Raw genomic sequence first — 16,660 nt, 5'->3', positions numbered from 1 at the left:
CTGTTGATTGTAGGGCAGTCTCTATATAGATGCCCATGTTCATGGCATTTGCGGCATCTGAATGGTATGTGCTCATAGTCCACTGTCTGCACCCATTCTTCATCATATACTTCTAAAATGATCGCTTCCGACAGGGCTCCAGATAGATCCATTTCCACACATATTCGGGCAAAAGAGGTGTATCTCCCTTTTAGAGTTGCCTCTGAGATTTTTAGGAAATGTCCCAACTTGTTGCCTATGGTTTTCAAAGATTCTGGCAACCAATAATCCAGAGGAAGGGAATATAGTCTGATCCAAACCGATACTGAAGTGAATGTTTCACGTTCCGGGACAAAGTTCATCATCCATGGCCGCATGTAGAGTCCTGCCACAACATAGAAATATGGCCCCCCTTCAAACACTCTGTCTTTGTCTTCCAGGCTTGCGAACACTACAGTGAAGAAACCCTTAGAACCCAGATGCAAATGTATTTCCCCTTTTGGCTTCCAATGGCTCCTTATCCAGACATGTAAAGCCCTTTCCGTCGGCCATAGCCCCATGAACTTGCATATAATTGCATGCTCCGTCATATGATCTCTATGAGCTTGTATCGCTGGGTCGCTCAATACGACCCGAGGAATAATGCCTGACTTGGGCTTGCAGACTCCCGTAGTTTTTCTGGAAGCCGGTTTTTCATTACTGCCTTCGATCTCCTTTTCTTTTCTCGTTTCCTATTGATCCCCTTCCTGATCTTGATCTCTGTTTCTCCCAGATGTCCCCTGACTTCTGGTCTCTGATATCTTGTCCGGTGGTTTTTTGAAATGTTTCTTTCCCGCGTTCTGACTTCCTCTTGTGACTGCCTAGCTGTAGGAGGGAGCAGCACTCCCCCCTGCACTCCTCGCCATGGCATCCTGAATCCAAAACCCTGTCTTCAACTCCAACCCTAGCTTCTCCGCCGATGCTCCCTCATAGTTTAGATCGAAAATCAATAATCATAAAAAGACATACTTATACTTTCACTCTTACCCAATACCTTTAAATTTTAGATTGTTAACCCACTTTCTTATCTCTACATAAAATGAACTCTTAATCAATAAAAAAATAATTTCAAATCTTACTCAAAAACTACAAAATAATTTTAAATATAATATCAACAAAAACTCTAGTATTTTTTGTTAATCATGGTTTAGATCATCTCTCATAAGTCACCTACTTCCTAATTACTTTTACCTTAATCATATACATGAGACAATATACCATTTTTATTTAATTATAATTTAACCTCCTCTCCAAAATTTAATATTCTAGGATGATATCTTATTTATTTTCTCTTAAAATTTTAATTTAACTTTAAATTATGTATTACCATCAATCTTTTATGAAATATTAAAATAATTTAAAAAAAAAATGAAAAGGAAAGCAAGTAATGATAAATCCCTTTATGAAAACGTATTACGCAAATAGGATATGTAAACGAAAAAAGACTGGCTAACGTGCTGAAATTTATTACTACTTCTAATTAATTAATTAAAATTTTACGTTTTAAGTAAAATAAATAAATAAATAATTTAAAATTTAAATCCATTCAATAATTTAGGGATTATTTTTTTTGATTTAATCATATTGTAATTTGTTAGTTACTTCTAATAAATTAATTCAAATTTTATGTTTTTTAAATTAAAAAATTAAATTAATAATTTAGTGATTATTTTTTTGGATTTAATGACATTGTAATTTGTTAGTTATTATCTAATATAGGTCCACATCAAATGATTCGAAAAGTCAACCAACCAATTACGATATAATTAATACGAAACACATGCTCTAGTTCAATATAAATCAACGTTTCAATCACCGAAAACTACGTCAATAACCTTGAATGTTGTAAATGCTTTAAGCTGCTCACCCTCACATTCATACCTTCCACTGCCGTGAACAAATTTGATATTTAAAATTTCTGTCGGAACAAACCCCTTTTGTTCCTCTGGAAAATATTTTTCTCCTCGCACCTTATAAGTCAAAACCCCTATAAACCCACCCGCACCTTTGCAAGGTACCCACTCGCATTCATCTGTGCTGTGGAATTCCCCTAGGAGAGCTGAACAAGGAGGAGTGCTGTGGTGGAGCGAGGACCTTAGAATTCCGCTAGGAGATCTGAACAAGGAGGAGTGCTGTGGTGGAGCGAGGACTTTAGAATTCCGCTAGGAGATCTGAACAAGGAGGAGAAGAGATGGCTTCTGCAATGCGTGGAGCTCTGGGAAGCGCTCTGCGCAGGGCAAATGCGAGCCGAAGAAGGTTGTACTCAACAGCAGGCGTTAACTCCCCGCCTCGAAAGGTGGCCGTACTCGGTGCAGCGGGAGGAATCGGGCAGCCTCTTGCTCTGCTGATGAAGCTTAACCCTCTTGTCTCTGATCTCGCTCTCTATGATATTGCTGGCACGCCTGGAGTTGCAGCTGATGTTGGTCACGTCAATACTCGAGCACAGGTAATCTTTTCCCGTTCTAACTGTTTCTTTCATACTACAGTTACTCACTGTAACTCCCCAAGAAGTGATCACCTGCATTGTTTTGTTCTGGGGAATTATGTGTGCGAACTGCATCTGGTGTACACAACCCTCTCTATGTGGGAATTGGACAGTCCATGAATCGAACCTAGGACCTGGGGCTGCTCTACCAATGGAGCTAACTTCCCACATTCGGTGGGCTTCCAATTGTTTCACACTCGTTCGTGATCGAGTGTGGCTTGTTAGGTTAACACTCAACCCCCTCCATGCTATTTTCCTCAAAATGGGGCACTTGCATTCATTTTCAAGCTCAAAATCCTGAACTAAAGATTAGCAGGCATTTAAAAATCTATCCATGGAGTTTGACAGAGTTATAAATTGGGCCATATGCACAATATTCATATGCCCACTATACCATTAGAAACCGAACGTTCACAGTAGCATTAGGCCATATGCACAACCGTATGCGTACTATACCAATGAAACCAAAAGTTCACATTAACGTTAAACTGCATTGCATTTTAAACCCCATGCCGAGCTTTTGATGATAAAAGGAAATCAATCAGCGTGTAAAATTTTGGAGATGGCATGGCTTTTATAAAGGTCATTTATCTAAGTCGGCACATAATGGTTGGGGATACTTGGTTCTTTTACATTAAAAAAATGCAGCAGGTATCCTGCAATCTCGAGAGAAAAGTTGAGTGTAATTTAACTCAGTTTTTATCATGTGGAGCAGGTTGCAGGATATATGGGCGATGATCAACTGGGTAAGGCACTGGAAGGATCAGATGTTGTGATAATTCCTGCTGGTGTGCCTCGTAAACCTGGGATGACACGTGACGATCTTTTCAATATTAATGCTGGCATTGTCAAATCCCTGTGTATAGCCATTGCAAAATATTGCCCTGAAGTAAGTTGTTACTTAACTTTGTTCTCTCTATTAACTTTTCCTTCCATGTAAATAGGGAATCTAATATTATGCCCTGGTCAGAATATGCGTTGTTATGGCTTTATTACAATGGCTTTTCAGTAATATAAATAGGAGAGGAGGATATTTCATCTTCTAATAATATGCATTGTTACAGCTTTATAAAAATATCAAGGTAATGATTTCTAGAAAAATAATTGAGGAAACATTTCACAATGGTCTAGAGAAAATTGAGCGTTTTAGTTGTGGTGTAATTATGGATGTCTCTAAGTTTGTCTCTTGATGGTTGGTCTCGAGGTTCAGTGAAAGCACTGCATTCAATTTATATGGGCTCTGGTCCAATATTAATATGAAATAGAAATCCAGTTAAGTGAATCCTGCTTCTAGGATTTAACAGAGCTTAGTCACTGTGTATAACGATTTTTTCCAAAACAACTAAAACTTTGTTGTCTTGAGCAGTGGTGAATTTAATCAGCCATGCAAAATTTTTCAGAAGTTTCAAAAATTTATCTTATATTTGTTTGTTAAACTTAAAAAATATATAAAAGAGCCTCATGTAGAAACTACTGGGCACTAACTTGCATTTTGTGGATGGTACTCAGTGCAAACTTCTTGGTGTTGATTATGGACCCTGACTTAGTGATGCATGCAGCAGAGGAAGTGAGCCCAGGAGATTGACCCGGACACATCCTACATGAATCTTGAAATATCAACCATCTGAGCTAGCCCATTGGGCTGGAAAACAATACCATATATACATACAAACATACATACACACATACATATACATATACATATACATATACATATACATATATAGATGGTTTAGGTTGCCAAAGGCCCAAATCTGCAAACGACTGGTTTACCCTAGGTACTATACATACATACATATATATTTTACAATGAAATGTACATCCTAGGGAAATGTACCAGACAGTTCCCCATTTTGAGGATGGTACTTAGGGTAAATCAGCCATTTGCAGTTTTGGCAACCTAACTGGGCAGGGACATCAAGTGATATTCACAGAAGCCTGTCCAGTAATATTCACAGAGGCAGCCAGCCGCAGGAATTGACCCTGTGACCTTCTGCTTGTAATTCACAATTCTCGGCCACTTGATCTAACCCATCAGGCCAAAACAATCCATACATACATACATACATACATACATACATACATATTTTACAATGAAATGTACATCCTAGGGAAATGTACCAAACAGTTCCCCTCATTTTGAGGATGGTATCTAGGGTAAATCAACAGTTTTGGCAACCTAACTAGGAAGGGACATCAAGTGAGGCCTGTAATATTCAGAGGCAACCAGCCGCAGGAATTGACCCTGTGACCTTCTGCTTGTAATTCACAATACTTGGCCACTTGATCTAACCCATCAGGCATACCTTCTGCTTGTAATTCACAACACTCAGCCACTTGAGCTAACCCATCGGTCTAAAACAATAACATACATACAAAATACATACATACATACATACATGATCAGTTTTGACATTTCATTCCACATATTTTTGGGTCAAATTTAGTGTTGAAAAATAATTGTATTTGTTTTTTGTTTGGATATATAAAATTATAATCAGTGTTGTGAAAAGCGCGAGCGGGATTAAACCGGCGCGGGGAACGAATCAGAAAAAATCGGAAAAATCGGGAAAAAAGCGGAAAAAAGCGGGAAAAAATCGTTTGGTACAAAAATATTCATTTTTTTCATTTTTTTTTATATTTTTTAATATCTAAACCATCTACAACATAAAATAAATACATTGACACATAAATATGATAAAAAAACTAATATATAAGATGTTTAATATCATTTCTAGCGCTAAAATCACACATAACATTGAATCATGTCCTGAATAGTAAGTCCTGACTCCTGAGTCCCAACTCAGCCTCAAAATATCAACAAAAAATATGATAATGTATCTCATCATGTCATAATGTCATATACAATAAAATGAAAGTCTAATCCTATTGATTTCCTCTGCCCCTCTTGCGAGAAAATGCCACAGCTTTCCCTTTCCCTCTAGATGTAGATGCTGGTGCCTGTGCTGGTGGAAATGGCAGTGGAGTCTGATGTGCTCTAGAAGCTGAAGAACTAGAAGTAGGAGCTACAGGAGGTAGACCACGTCCTCTACTGGTGGCAGTGGTAGCCCGGGTAGGCGGTGTCACCTCCTCCTCCTGTTCCTCCTCCTGCTCCTCCTCCCCCTCCACTACATCCTGCACTAACCAATCATCAGTAGAATCCATGAGAGGCCTCTCGGCCTCAACCCTCCATGCAGCAGTGGTGTCAATCCCATCCAATGAGATGGCATCCACATCAGGTGTCCTCTCAAGTTGCCTCACCCACAATCGAAGATTGTAGTAGACGTAGACCATGTCATTAAGTCGCTGGGACTCCAACCTGTACAAAGATCATAAAATAATAATTAATAATTAATATTATAAAAAAATATTGTTTAATGAATTCAAAAATTTATTTGGAAATTTGCAATATTTTAAATGTTTAAGTGTTAACCTGTTGCGCTTCTTGTTGTGTATTTTTTCAAATACACTCCAGTTGCGCTCACATCCTGAGGAGCTGCATGTTTGGCTGAGGATGCGAATGGCAAGCTTTTGCAAAAGGGGTACCTTGCCACCATACATTTTCCACCATGCATCTACAAAAAAATTACAAATAAATTTTTAAATAAACATAAGAAAAAAATGGAATTTGAAGAGACAATGAAATTTGAAACAAAGTTACAAACTAAAAAATACCTGGCATTTTAATCATCCTATCAGTGATAGCCATCTCAAAGCCAAATGTGCCACCTGCCATATTATATGTCTCAATTTGTTTAGAGATCTCTATACGTTGTTTTGGAGATCGCGCCATCTTCTGGACATAGGATAAGAATCCATCCATGATCTCAGCATCAAAATCAAACCCACATGCATAAGAAAATGCAGGGTTCAGGAAAAGCCCAACAACATGAATGGGACGATGGAGTGTGTTGTTCCATCGCTCATCAATCACTCCCCATAGAAGGAGTTGTTTCTAAAACCCATCATCTCCCTTATCATCATAGTAGGCCCGAATGGCTTCTTTGGCCCTGTCCATGGCTTCATACAAATAGCCCATTGCGGGCTTCTCACCATCAACCAACCGAAGAACCTTTACCAAAGGTTCAGTAACGGCGCACACCTCATGCACTCCCGCCTAGAAGTCTTCCTGGTATGAAACTAGTCTGCATACGGCCTCTCCTTCTGGTTTGCGGCTCATTGACAAAGCGCGCCACTCCTCTGAAAGAAACATTCTCCACATCCCACACAGAATTCAAGAGGGATTGAAGAGATATGAAACTCGTGGCAAACCGTGTAATGGCGGGGCGCACCAACTCTTTGTTGTTGGTGAATCTTCTCATCAAGCTAAGCACAGATGTATGATTATATATAAATTTTGTGATGCTTTTTGATCAGTCAACAATATCTTTGACAAAGGGAATTTTCCCTATGTCCTCTAACATCAAATCATTACAATGGGCAGCACAAGGTGTCCAAAATAAAGTAGGATGCCTGTCCATAAGCATTCTACCAGTAGCAACATAATTTGCGGCATTGTCCGTTATGACTTGGACAACATGTTGTTCACCCACCTCCAAAATAAACACATCCAGCAAATCACATAAGGTTCTTGCATCTTTGATTTGATGAGATGCATCAACAGATTTGATAAACATAGTTCCCTTGGGACAACTAACCAAGAAGTTTATAAGGGTTCCCCCCTTTTGGTCAGTCCAACCATCTGACATAACAGTGCATCCTGTTTGTGCCCATGATGCCCTAAAATCCTCCAATCTTTGGGTGCAGTCACGCTTTTCATTTTTGAAGAATCCGGCCTTTGAAATCATGATAAGAAGGGATTTTGTACCCAGAGCCAACACTGGCAATAGCATCAACAGTAGGTTGGAAAAATGGATTATTCCTTACAATGCTGAAAAGAATATCACTCCAGAGGAGAAATTTTGCCATCAACCTGTCAGCTTGTTATTTATCAGTTCTTTTTAGCATTGAACCGATAGATGGTTGTGAACCAGGTGTGGTTCGAGGAACTAAAAATGATGATGCAGCTACCGGATTGACTGATGCTGCAGTAGAACCAGTGCCACTTGGCCCACTTCCTTTAGCTGACCTTTTTAGTTGCCTTTTGAGTTCTTCTTTGGCCTCTCTATTGTGCTCTAATTCTTCCAATGCTCTCATGGCTCTTTGGATAAGTTCAGGATTTGTATTTGTACAGGGCTCCACATCATGTCCAGGGATTTGTGCAAGGTGAAACTTCAACATGTACACCCCCCCGTGTATCTCCTTTCCACACAACTTGCAATTCAAGTTTTGTCTATCATTCGGAGCTTTAGGTTCACCATATTCCCAGAAAGGATCCAATTTCCTTGGCATGTTTGTTTTTGAACTTTGAATTTGCAAACCTATGGGAAAATAAGGATTAGGAAATAGGAATTTAGGATTACAATTTAGCATTTACAAAATTACAAGTTACAAATTTCCAGAATCCAAAGTTCCAACCCCAAGTTACCCAACCAAATGGCAAATGCCAAAAACAATGAAAAAACATAAACAATGTTTAAAAAAAATGAAAACAAAGAAAAAAAATTGGTTCCCATAGTCATACCAAGTTACCCATCCCAAATCAATGAAAAAATACAAAAAATTCTTTAAAAACAATGAAAACAAAAGGAAAATGGTGCCCATATGAAGTTTCCCAACCAAAAACAATGAAAAACATAGAAAAACAATGTTTTTAAACAAAGAAAACAAAAAAAAATTAATCAACATACCGTTTCTATGGAGAAATCGGTGGTCTCCTCTTGAATTTGTCCTCTAAGCACTTAGATTTGGTCACAAACCCTCTTCAGCTGCTCTCCAACACCTCCTCCTCCTTCCGCGCGCGCCCACTGTCCAAATGACAAACAAAAAACCCAAAAATGCATTATAAATCGCGCTGCCCGGCAACCCCGTGCTTTTTTTCAGAAAAAATCGCTCGCTTTTTTCGGAAAAAAAATCGGCAAAAAAGGTCGATTTTTTCGTGTAAAAATCGCGATTAAATTGGCGTGGGGAAAAAAGCGCGATTTTTTCATTAAATCGCGATTTAATCACGCTTTTCACAACACTGGTTATAATGGAATTCACAATATTCACTTAATTGTCTTTAACAAACTTAATGTCAAATTTATCATAATTATTTTTGCACTAGAGAACCTTTTTTAAATTTCATCATCCTTGATTTCAAGCACGAACATGAACCAGGTGACTTAGCTTATGATTTTCTAAATATTTATGTCACAATTGAATGTTAATAGCACATCCCATGGTTTTAACTCTGCAAGAAAGTCTTAGAAGAGTTTCAATAAGTATTTGCAAGATGAGGACTTACATATAACACAAGTATTTTCACCGGCTAAAAGAACAATTTCTGAGACAATTATTGCTATGAATGTGAAGTAGTTAGCCTGATGAACATGCCGTAAATTTATTATGGCAGGCATTAGTAAACATGATCAGCAATCCTGTTAATTCAACTGTACCCATTGCTGCTGAAGCTTTCAAGAAGGCTGGAACCTATAATGAAAAAAAACTCTTTGGTGTCACCATGCTTGATGTTGTTCGAGCAAAGACTTTCTATGCTGCCAAAGCAGGTGTCCCTGTGGAAGGTATGCATCGTTATCGATCCCTTTTGGTGCTTGTTTTCAGTGTTGTAGCAGGGAATTTCTAGCATGCTACATACATAAACACATGCATATATGCTGCCGTTTCTAGTTGCTCTAAATGTGTTCTATTGGTTATAATAATTACTGTGCTTGGATTTTTGGAATATTTTGTGTGTGTTTGCAGAAGTGAATATCCCTGTTGTAGGAGGACATGCAGGTGTCACTATCCTTCCTCTCTTTTCACAGGTAGTAATACCTGTATATTTTTTTCCCCTTTAAGTGTCTTAATGGTTTATGATTCAGTTTCTTGGCAATTTGTCAGCAATGATGTCTAATATATTGGTAGTTCTAATAATAGCAGTAATTGGATACGTGATCCACATTTGATATCCCAATATCAGTACTGAATTGAACACTGTTGATAACCTGTTAGGATTCAGTCATATATAGTTACTGCCATATTTATATTAGCACACAATATAGGCCTTTTATTTACTATTTAGTGTCTTGTATCTGACGGTAGCAATTGTGGTCTGTAAAGAAGATGAAAATTAATGCTAGTTACCCATGTGTGCTTTTTGCAAACTATATGAATGCCTAACTTTCTACAGACATTTAGAATGAGATTGACATTTTTTGTTCTAACTTTTCTAGGCTACTCCAAAACCAAATGCTAATCTTTCGGATGAGGATATCAAAGCTCTGACTAAGCGTACTCAAGATGGAGGAACTGAAGTTGTTGAAGCGAAAGCTGGAAAAGGTTCTGCAACATTGTCTATGGCGTGAGTATCTTTCTCCTTTCTCCTTACTGTAAATTGTGTCAGGTTGAGACAATTATTGCATATTTAGCACCACATGGCCAAAATCCCTAGTTTACTTGATTTAGCTTCATGACAACTAGTTTCTAAGCAATCTATCTTTTGTCTTTAACAATAAAACTTTGAAAGTTCTCTATGTGGTTCCGCATGTTTTCTTTAATTGAGTTTTCAACGTGTGTCACACATAGCTGGCAATCTTTTTTATATGCAGTTGTAGTGTCCTTTTCTAATGACCTACATGAACAACATGTTCTCTCCCATTTTTTTAGCTTTCAAGTAAGGTGTCATGATCAGTTGAAGATATATTTTTGATTTTTCCCCTTACAAGATGGTTTCATTGTATAGAAATCCAAAAGACCTTGGTTTTTTCATAGGCCAAGAGTACATACTACATAAGGATTCCTTTTTTCAAATTGAACAGCGTTCCCAGAGCTACATGGGAATGCTCATGAATTTTATTAACAGACTTTGTTTCTCTGCCAATTTGGCACCACTATTATCTTACAATCTGGGTACATAATAGCAAGCAAAACAGAACACAGCTTTTTGGAGAGCACTTAGGCAATTTTAGTTGAACCTTTCTGGCTGTTGCATGATGCAGCAAAGGTACTCTGAGATTTGAGGGCTTTGTTTCTCTGTTTCTTTGTTCTCTGAGTTCTTTCTTGGAGCACACTCTTGTGAAGGGGTTTTTCTGTTCTATTTCCTTTGATGAGGAAAGCTTTTAGGTCAAGTTCCTCAAGCATGGCTATTAACTCTCACTACTTTCATATTGCTAATTTATTTAATCATGTTGTTTGTTGAAGTTTTCTTGTGTCATGGTCTTGTTACCCCCTCATACGCCATAAGGGTAATTTTTGCAATCTTCATCACATTGGAGGATTTTCAAAATAACATATAGGGTTGCTAATGGACTCGAGGTGTACACCTCCTCTTTTAGCTTGAAGATGATGCTTTTATTTATTGAGTTGGTGCATTGGATTGGAGGAAATCTAATTCACATGACACAGGGACATGGACACAGAGGACACAAAAATACAAGTATTTGACACGTGACATGGTGACCCCCCTGAACATGACACAGAGGACACGTTATGTGTTATATATAAAAAAGTATAAGATATATTAAAAAATATAACAAATCAGTGAATTACACTAAAAATATGAAATATATAAAACATTTACATTATGATGATGCAAATCCAATCATACAACTAATGCATACAACCAAAATATCATTGAGTGTAATCCATCTCTGAACCAAATATACATCAATAAAAAGGCCCTAAATAGCTTGTAGAGTCCAAAAAAATTTGTGCTACAACAAATAACTAGTACCACATATCATTAAAATCATTGCCTATATTGGGATCCTCATCATCAATATCACCCTCTAAGCATTAAAATAAGATAGAAGAAGCTTAACATGTCAAATCAAGATTCTGTTTAAGTGATGGGTACATTTTTACTAGGGTCACGACCTAGGACCTCAACCATCAATACCACTAACATTGAGGTACACAAGGGGCTTGGTCCTCTTAATTAAATGCTAGTTCCATACCCTCATACATGACAAACTCTAATGGAAATGTTGCAATCCCCCCAATCCTGAAATCCTGAAAATTATTAAGTCTGTTGGGTTTTGAGTGGTATCTAAAATTCTACTTTCTCCATATGAAATCCGATGAGGTTAGAACCACTCTCAAACATTTTGAGTCAATTAATGGTAATGTTAAAAATTTAAGTAAATGATGAAAATGAAAGATAAAGGAGAATGTTACTTTTATTTTAAGAATATAACATTAACATTAATTGCATAACATTAGTAGGGCTTAGACAAATCCACTTCCCAACCCTTGCAATCTCTTCTAACATTGCTTAATTTCCCTTAGCTGCACTCCAAAACCTTTGAGAGCTCCAAATTTGTGATTGAATTGTGTGAGAATGAGGCAATAAATCGATTTTAAGATGCTTTTTTCATTGGACACGTGTTCAAATTTCGAGACACCAATAGGGCTCGTGTCCGACACTAGTCAAACTCGTGTCTTATGAATAGGTGTTAAAATTGGCAACTAGGGCCAAACTCCATGTGGGTCATCTTATTTATCACAGTTGATATTTTTCTTGGATCCTTCTCATCGAGAGGTGTAGGATTGATCTAAAGATCATCCAATTCCGATAAGTATTCATAGAGTTATGAATTTATTTGTGCTATAAGACAATTCGTCAAGGTCGGCCAACAATTAAATAACACCCACATGTGCTCAACGTTTTAGTATAAAAAGAGGTGGCTTTCTAGTCACTTGTACACACTCTTCTTGTGATCTCTTCCTCTCCACTTATCTTTGGGTTTTGGTGGGAGGATAGATCCTAAGAGATACGCTGCCCTAAGAAGTGCTACCCTAGATATTGCCATGGGGAAGAAGGATCTAAGCAGCTCCTCGAAGATGATGCCCTAGCTCTATGTGCCTTAGATCTAGGACGTTGTCATGGTGAAGCTGCCTAAGATAAAATCATGTTGAAGCTACCCAAGTGACAAGCATATTTGGAGGGCTGTTCGAGGACTGTTGAGAGGAGTTTAGGGCTGCCCAAGTGCCCTAACCAAAACAGTTAGGAACAACAAAGTGACAAGCATATTTGGAGGGTTGTTCGAGGACTGTTGAGAGGAGTTTAGGGCTGCCCAAGTGCCCTAACCAGAACAGTTAGGAACAACAAAGTGACAAGCAGATTTGGAGGGCTGTTCGAGGATTGTTGAGAGGAGTTTAGGGCTGCCCAAGTGCCCTAACCAGAACAGTTAGGAACAACAAAGTGACAAGCAGATTTGGAGCAGTGTTAGAGGTGCGTTGGGTCAAGGATATTGACTAGATTTGGATCAGATTCGGAGCAGCCTGTGGGAGCCACGTGTTGGGTTAACATGGAGTGTTGAATACCCCAAAGGAGTGCAACATGATGTGATGGATGCAACAGTATTGTATATTGCAGCAACATGGTGCAATAAGGTGCATGGAACAACATGTTTAGATGCAGCAGTTGGACAACAACAAGCAATGCAAGGGACAACAAGCTAATACATGAGACAGCTGCAAGCATAGTGAAACATGGGACAACTGCAAGCATGGTGAAGCATGGACAACAACAAGAAGCTTGGGACAGCTGCAAGCATGGTGAAGCATGGTAAAGCAAGGACAACAACAAGCACAATGCTGCAAGTACATTGGGACAACAATATAGTACTTGGTGCAGCAAGGACACAAAGCAACAATGGTGCGGCAAGCACATGGGTGATAGCATGGTGTAGTTGTGGCACTAGGTACATCAATGCTAAACACTGGGACAACAACAGCATGAGGTCCAACATTGTGATGATGGGTGCAGCATGGTGCAACACGGTGAGGTGCAACATGATGACGAGATGTAGCACAATGATAGGTGAAGGAGTCACCTTAGAGAATCAGTTGAAGCAACATGTCTTCAACTGATCTCACGTATCATCTTCCTAGAGATGATCTATGCTGTTATCTAGATAAGTCAAAGTGTTGACTTCTGTTGTAAATGTATAATCCCTCTCTCTCTCTCTCTGCTGAACTATTGAAGAACATAAAAGAAGAATTGATCAAGGGTTTCCCTACATTGGGGTTTGTCCCTAGCTAGCGCCACATCTTGTGTCCTCTTGTTTTGGCTTGTCTTCTGCGATTTATATTTATGTTCTATCTGCAGTTTACTTTAATGCTGATGTGATTGCTAATCTGGAAAAGATATTGAGCTAACTGTGAAAATTGAAATAAATTGCTCTAGCATAGAACATACCTAAAATTAACAATAGGACATGATTCACCCACATGTCGTGTTCGACATGTAAAATACATGACATGAGGGAGGGAGGATGTGTCATATTACTTAGGAGGAAATCAGTTGCTCTTTTGTGATGGATTGTCATGGCTCTCCTTATGGTTTCACATCTTTGGTTGATGGAGCGATGGAGCTAAAAGTTTATAGTCTTGATGCTTTGGTTGATGGTTGTGAGATGCTCTTTGATGCTATGGTATTTCATTTGTGGATGCCCAACTCTTTATTAACCTAGCAGATTACAGATCTATTGAATAAATGCACAACTAGGTTCTTAACACAATTAGCAAAAGCAGAATTACACCAATCTCAATCATATGTGGTACATATTGATTTTGCCAATTTAACAATTCTTCATTAATAAGTCAAGACCTGCTTGGGCTCCTATCTTGGGATAATAGCCCAACTGAAGAAAATACAATTACAACATACCTTGGGTCTGTTCCAGTTGATCAAACCCCAGATTTGTCTTAGATCTCCTTGGCTGATATTGATCTTTAATGTTGCACTTCTGCACTTTCCTTGGACTCATCACACTAGAATGGAAGTCCTCCACTCACCATTGAGATGATTCTCTCAATGTCTTGTGTTGTTGTATGGTGTGGTGTGTCTTTCTCCTCTCCCTAACCTTGCTTTTGTAACTTTCCATTGAGCTAAATCCTTGACCCTAATCTCCAAAGTGATTAACAGTTGAGATTAGATCTCGCCTCACTTGAGCTTAAGGGTTAAGATTAAAACATAATCACTAAAGTACATTACTTTTCTTAAGTTTCTTTAGCTCGATAGCCAATTATGTGCTTTTCTAAGTTAGAGATAGGCTAAGTTACAATAACAACTTATACTCGAGCAAGTGTCTTAAGGAGACTTTTAGCGATTTCTGCACACCTAGACAATTAGGCATGTGCAAAAGTACCTACCTGAGCTACAAAATCAACACTCCCTCTTAGCGAGGTAGCTACTTCTGCCACATGGAATTGGCTTTGATCTTGGAACTTCATCCGCTGCCATGACTACTCCCTTTGAACTGGAAACCTTCCCTGCTAACTGGTTCATAATTATCCTTGAATACTTGTTCCCTTTGGACTTGTTCCTAGAAGCCCCCTTCTCGTGAACATCCCTCTTCATCATGGTTTTCTCCAAATCTCATGGTCTGCTGCCATAGTCCTTGTGCTAAGTCCTTTTAGCACTATTGTTGGTTTATAGATTCGCTAGGATCTCCCTTGTGGATCTTTCTCAATCCTTTGAGACACCCACTAAAATAATATGTTGCCAATCCCCCAAATAGTATTATCTCCCTCTCTCCCTCTTAGTGTTGGCCTCCGCCAATCCTACTAGCAAACTTTGTACAACCTTTGTTGGTTGACCCTGCCAACTGTTATTAGCTTTGTTGGCCACCACTGGCTTGTGCTTGTTGCGGCAGATCCTTTGCCTAGCGACTCTGCACCCACGAACATCGACGGCTGTCCAAGCTCCCTTTGTGGTTGCAGGCTTACTACTCATGCTGGCTCTAGTTTCCACTGCCCTCTGAGCATCTAAACCACAACGACCTTGTCTGTCAACTCTCCTGCCCTGCTTGCACTTGCGGCCTATCAGTGTTGTGTTGGCTTGCCACTGCTTGATGTTGTTCTGGTTGCTGGCTCGACACTCGAGTGCGTGAGTTCTCCAGGTTCACCCTCGCGCCCAACCCCGTGACTACTTTGTGGCCCATTAGTTGTCTTCGCCCCACCCAACACCCTTTGCCTTCTATCAATGGTTGTTCCACTGCTGACCCTCCATCGATTTTGCCTTTTACTCGTCAACGACTCTCTATGCTTTCTTGTGTTTGATTGTAGCGATGGTTTAGCTCGTGCCCAGTGTCTCCACACCTCGAGTACAACTTTTCTACGTTGATGACTCCTCGTGAGTTGTCTTGTTTGACACATTCTGCAACGTGCTGCCTCCTCTGCTCAACCCCGACTCCACCTAGTCCAAACACCACTCGACCACTTGACCCTGTCGACCTTTTTCAATTGTGTGCAACCTTATCTCGACTTCTTTTCACATGGCCCCATCGCTCCTGCCTCCAACCAACAACTCCCTCTCTGTTAATTTTAGATAACAATGGTATGTTCTATGCTTAAGCACAATTTACTTCAATGTTCCTTTAGCAGCGCAATGACAATTTCCAATTATATCCAGTAGCAATCACATTAACTTATAAACATTGACAATAAATGCATATAGAACATAAAATCATATGTAGAAGACAAGCCAAGACAAGGGGACACAAGATGTGGCGGATGCTGGGGACAAACCCCAATGTGGGGAAACCCTTTGATCAAATCTTCTTATTATTCTTCAATAGTTCAACAGAGAGAGAGAGAGAGAGAGAGTACAAATATCATAAATATAAGCCCAAAACAAATCTGCCAAATTAGCAGTCAATGTAGCCTTAACTAGAAAGTCAACAATGGTCAAAGCTACTCCAAATCATCCTCTAATCAGCTCGGTCAACAACAGAAAAATGCGGCCTCCAAAGAGGGTCAAAGTCAACCCAAACAAACCTTGCTATAATTTTTGCGGTCAAAATAGAAAGTGAACACTGCGATTAACATGGTCAAACAATCCCCAATCACCTCGAATTTCGTGCCAAAGAATGCGACTGAAAAGATTGAAATTCTGGCCCAAAAACAGAAGTCAACGCTTGGCAAAAGTGCTCAAGTCAATGCTGCCCTAATCATAGAAATTTTGACCTCTTGAAATCTGCCTTCCTTCCACACATGTGAAGAAGAGAGAGCCTCTAAGTGTACGAACCAATCAAGAGAGGAGAGAGAAGATGATGTGATGAGATGAGTGAGTGTCCAAATGAGAGAAGGGTCACTCCTATTTATACAATT

The 16,660-nt window shown here is 39.1% G+C and overlaps 2 protein-coding genes across 2 annotated transcripts in view; one reads left to right on the top strand and one right to left on the bottom strand.

The window, feature by feature from the left end:
* The first annotated feature begins 1,873 nt into the window (after positions 1-1,873).
* Positions 1,874-16,660, top strand: part of LOC149204869 (malate dehydrogenase, mitochondrial-like) — a 75,657-nt gene continuing 60,870 nt past the window's right edge. The window contains exons 1-5 of the mRNA XM_089394815.1: positions 1,874-2,464; positions 3,219-3,392; positions 8,958-9,126; positions 9,308-9,369; positions 9,778-9,905. Coding sequence (XP_089250941.1) covers positions 2,210-2,464; positions 3,219-3,392; positions 8,958-9,126; positions 9,308-9,369; positions 9,778-9,905 — 788 coding nt within the window. The 5' untranslated portion in view covers positions 1,874-2,209. The remainder of the gene's footprint in view (positions 2,465-3,218; positions 3,393-8,957; positions 9,127-9,307; positions 9,370-9,777; positions 9,906-16,660) is intronic.
* Positions 5,209-6,064, bottom strand: LOC149204870 (uncharacterized). The gene is made up of 2 exons (XM_089395895.1): positions 5,937-6,064; positions 5,209-5,822 (listed from the first exon to the last, which is right to left on the bottom strand). The coding sequence occupies exons 1-2, from the start codon at positions 6,062-6,064 to the stop codon at positions 5,390-5,392; spliced, it is 561 nt and encodes a 186-aa protein (XP_089252021.1). The 3' UTR covers positions 5,209-5,389.

Source organism: Pinus tabuliformis, chromosome 1_2 (genome assembly GCF_031772625.1).
Source record: "Pinus tabuliformis cultivar Carrire ecotype Pingquan chromosome 1_2, CPIR1, whole genome shotgun sequence".
NCBI lineage: Eukaryota > Viridiplantae > Streptophyta > Pinopsida > Pinales > Pinaceae > Pinus > Pinus tabuliformis.
This window is presented reverse-complemented; position numbering and strand designations above follow the sequence as displayed.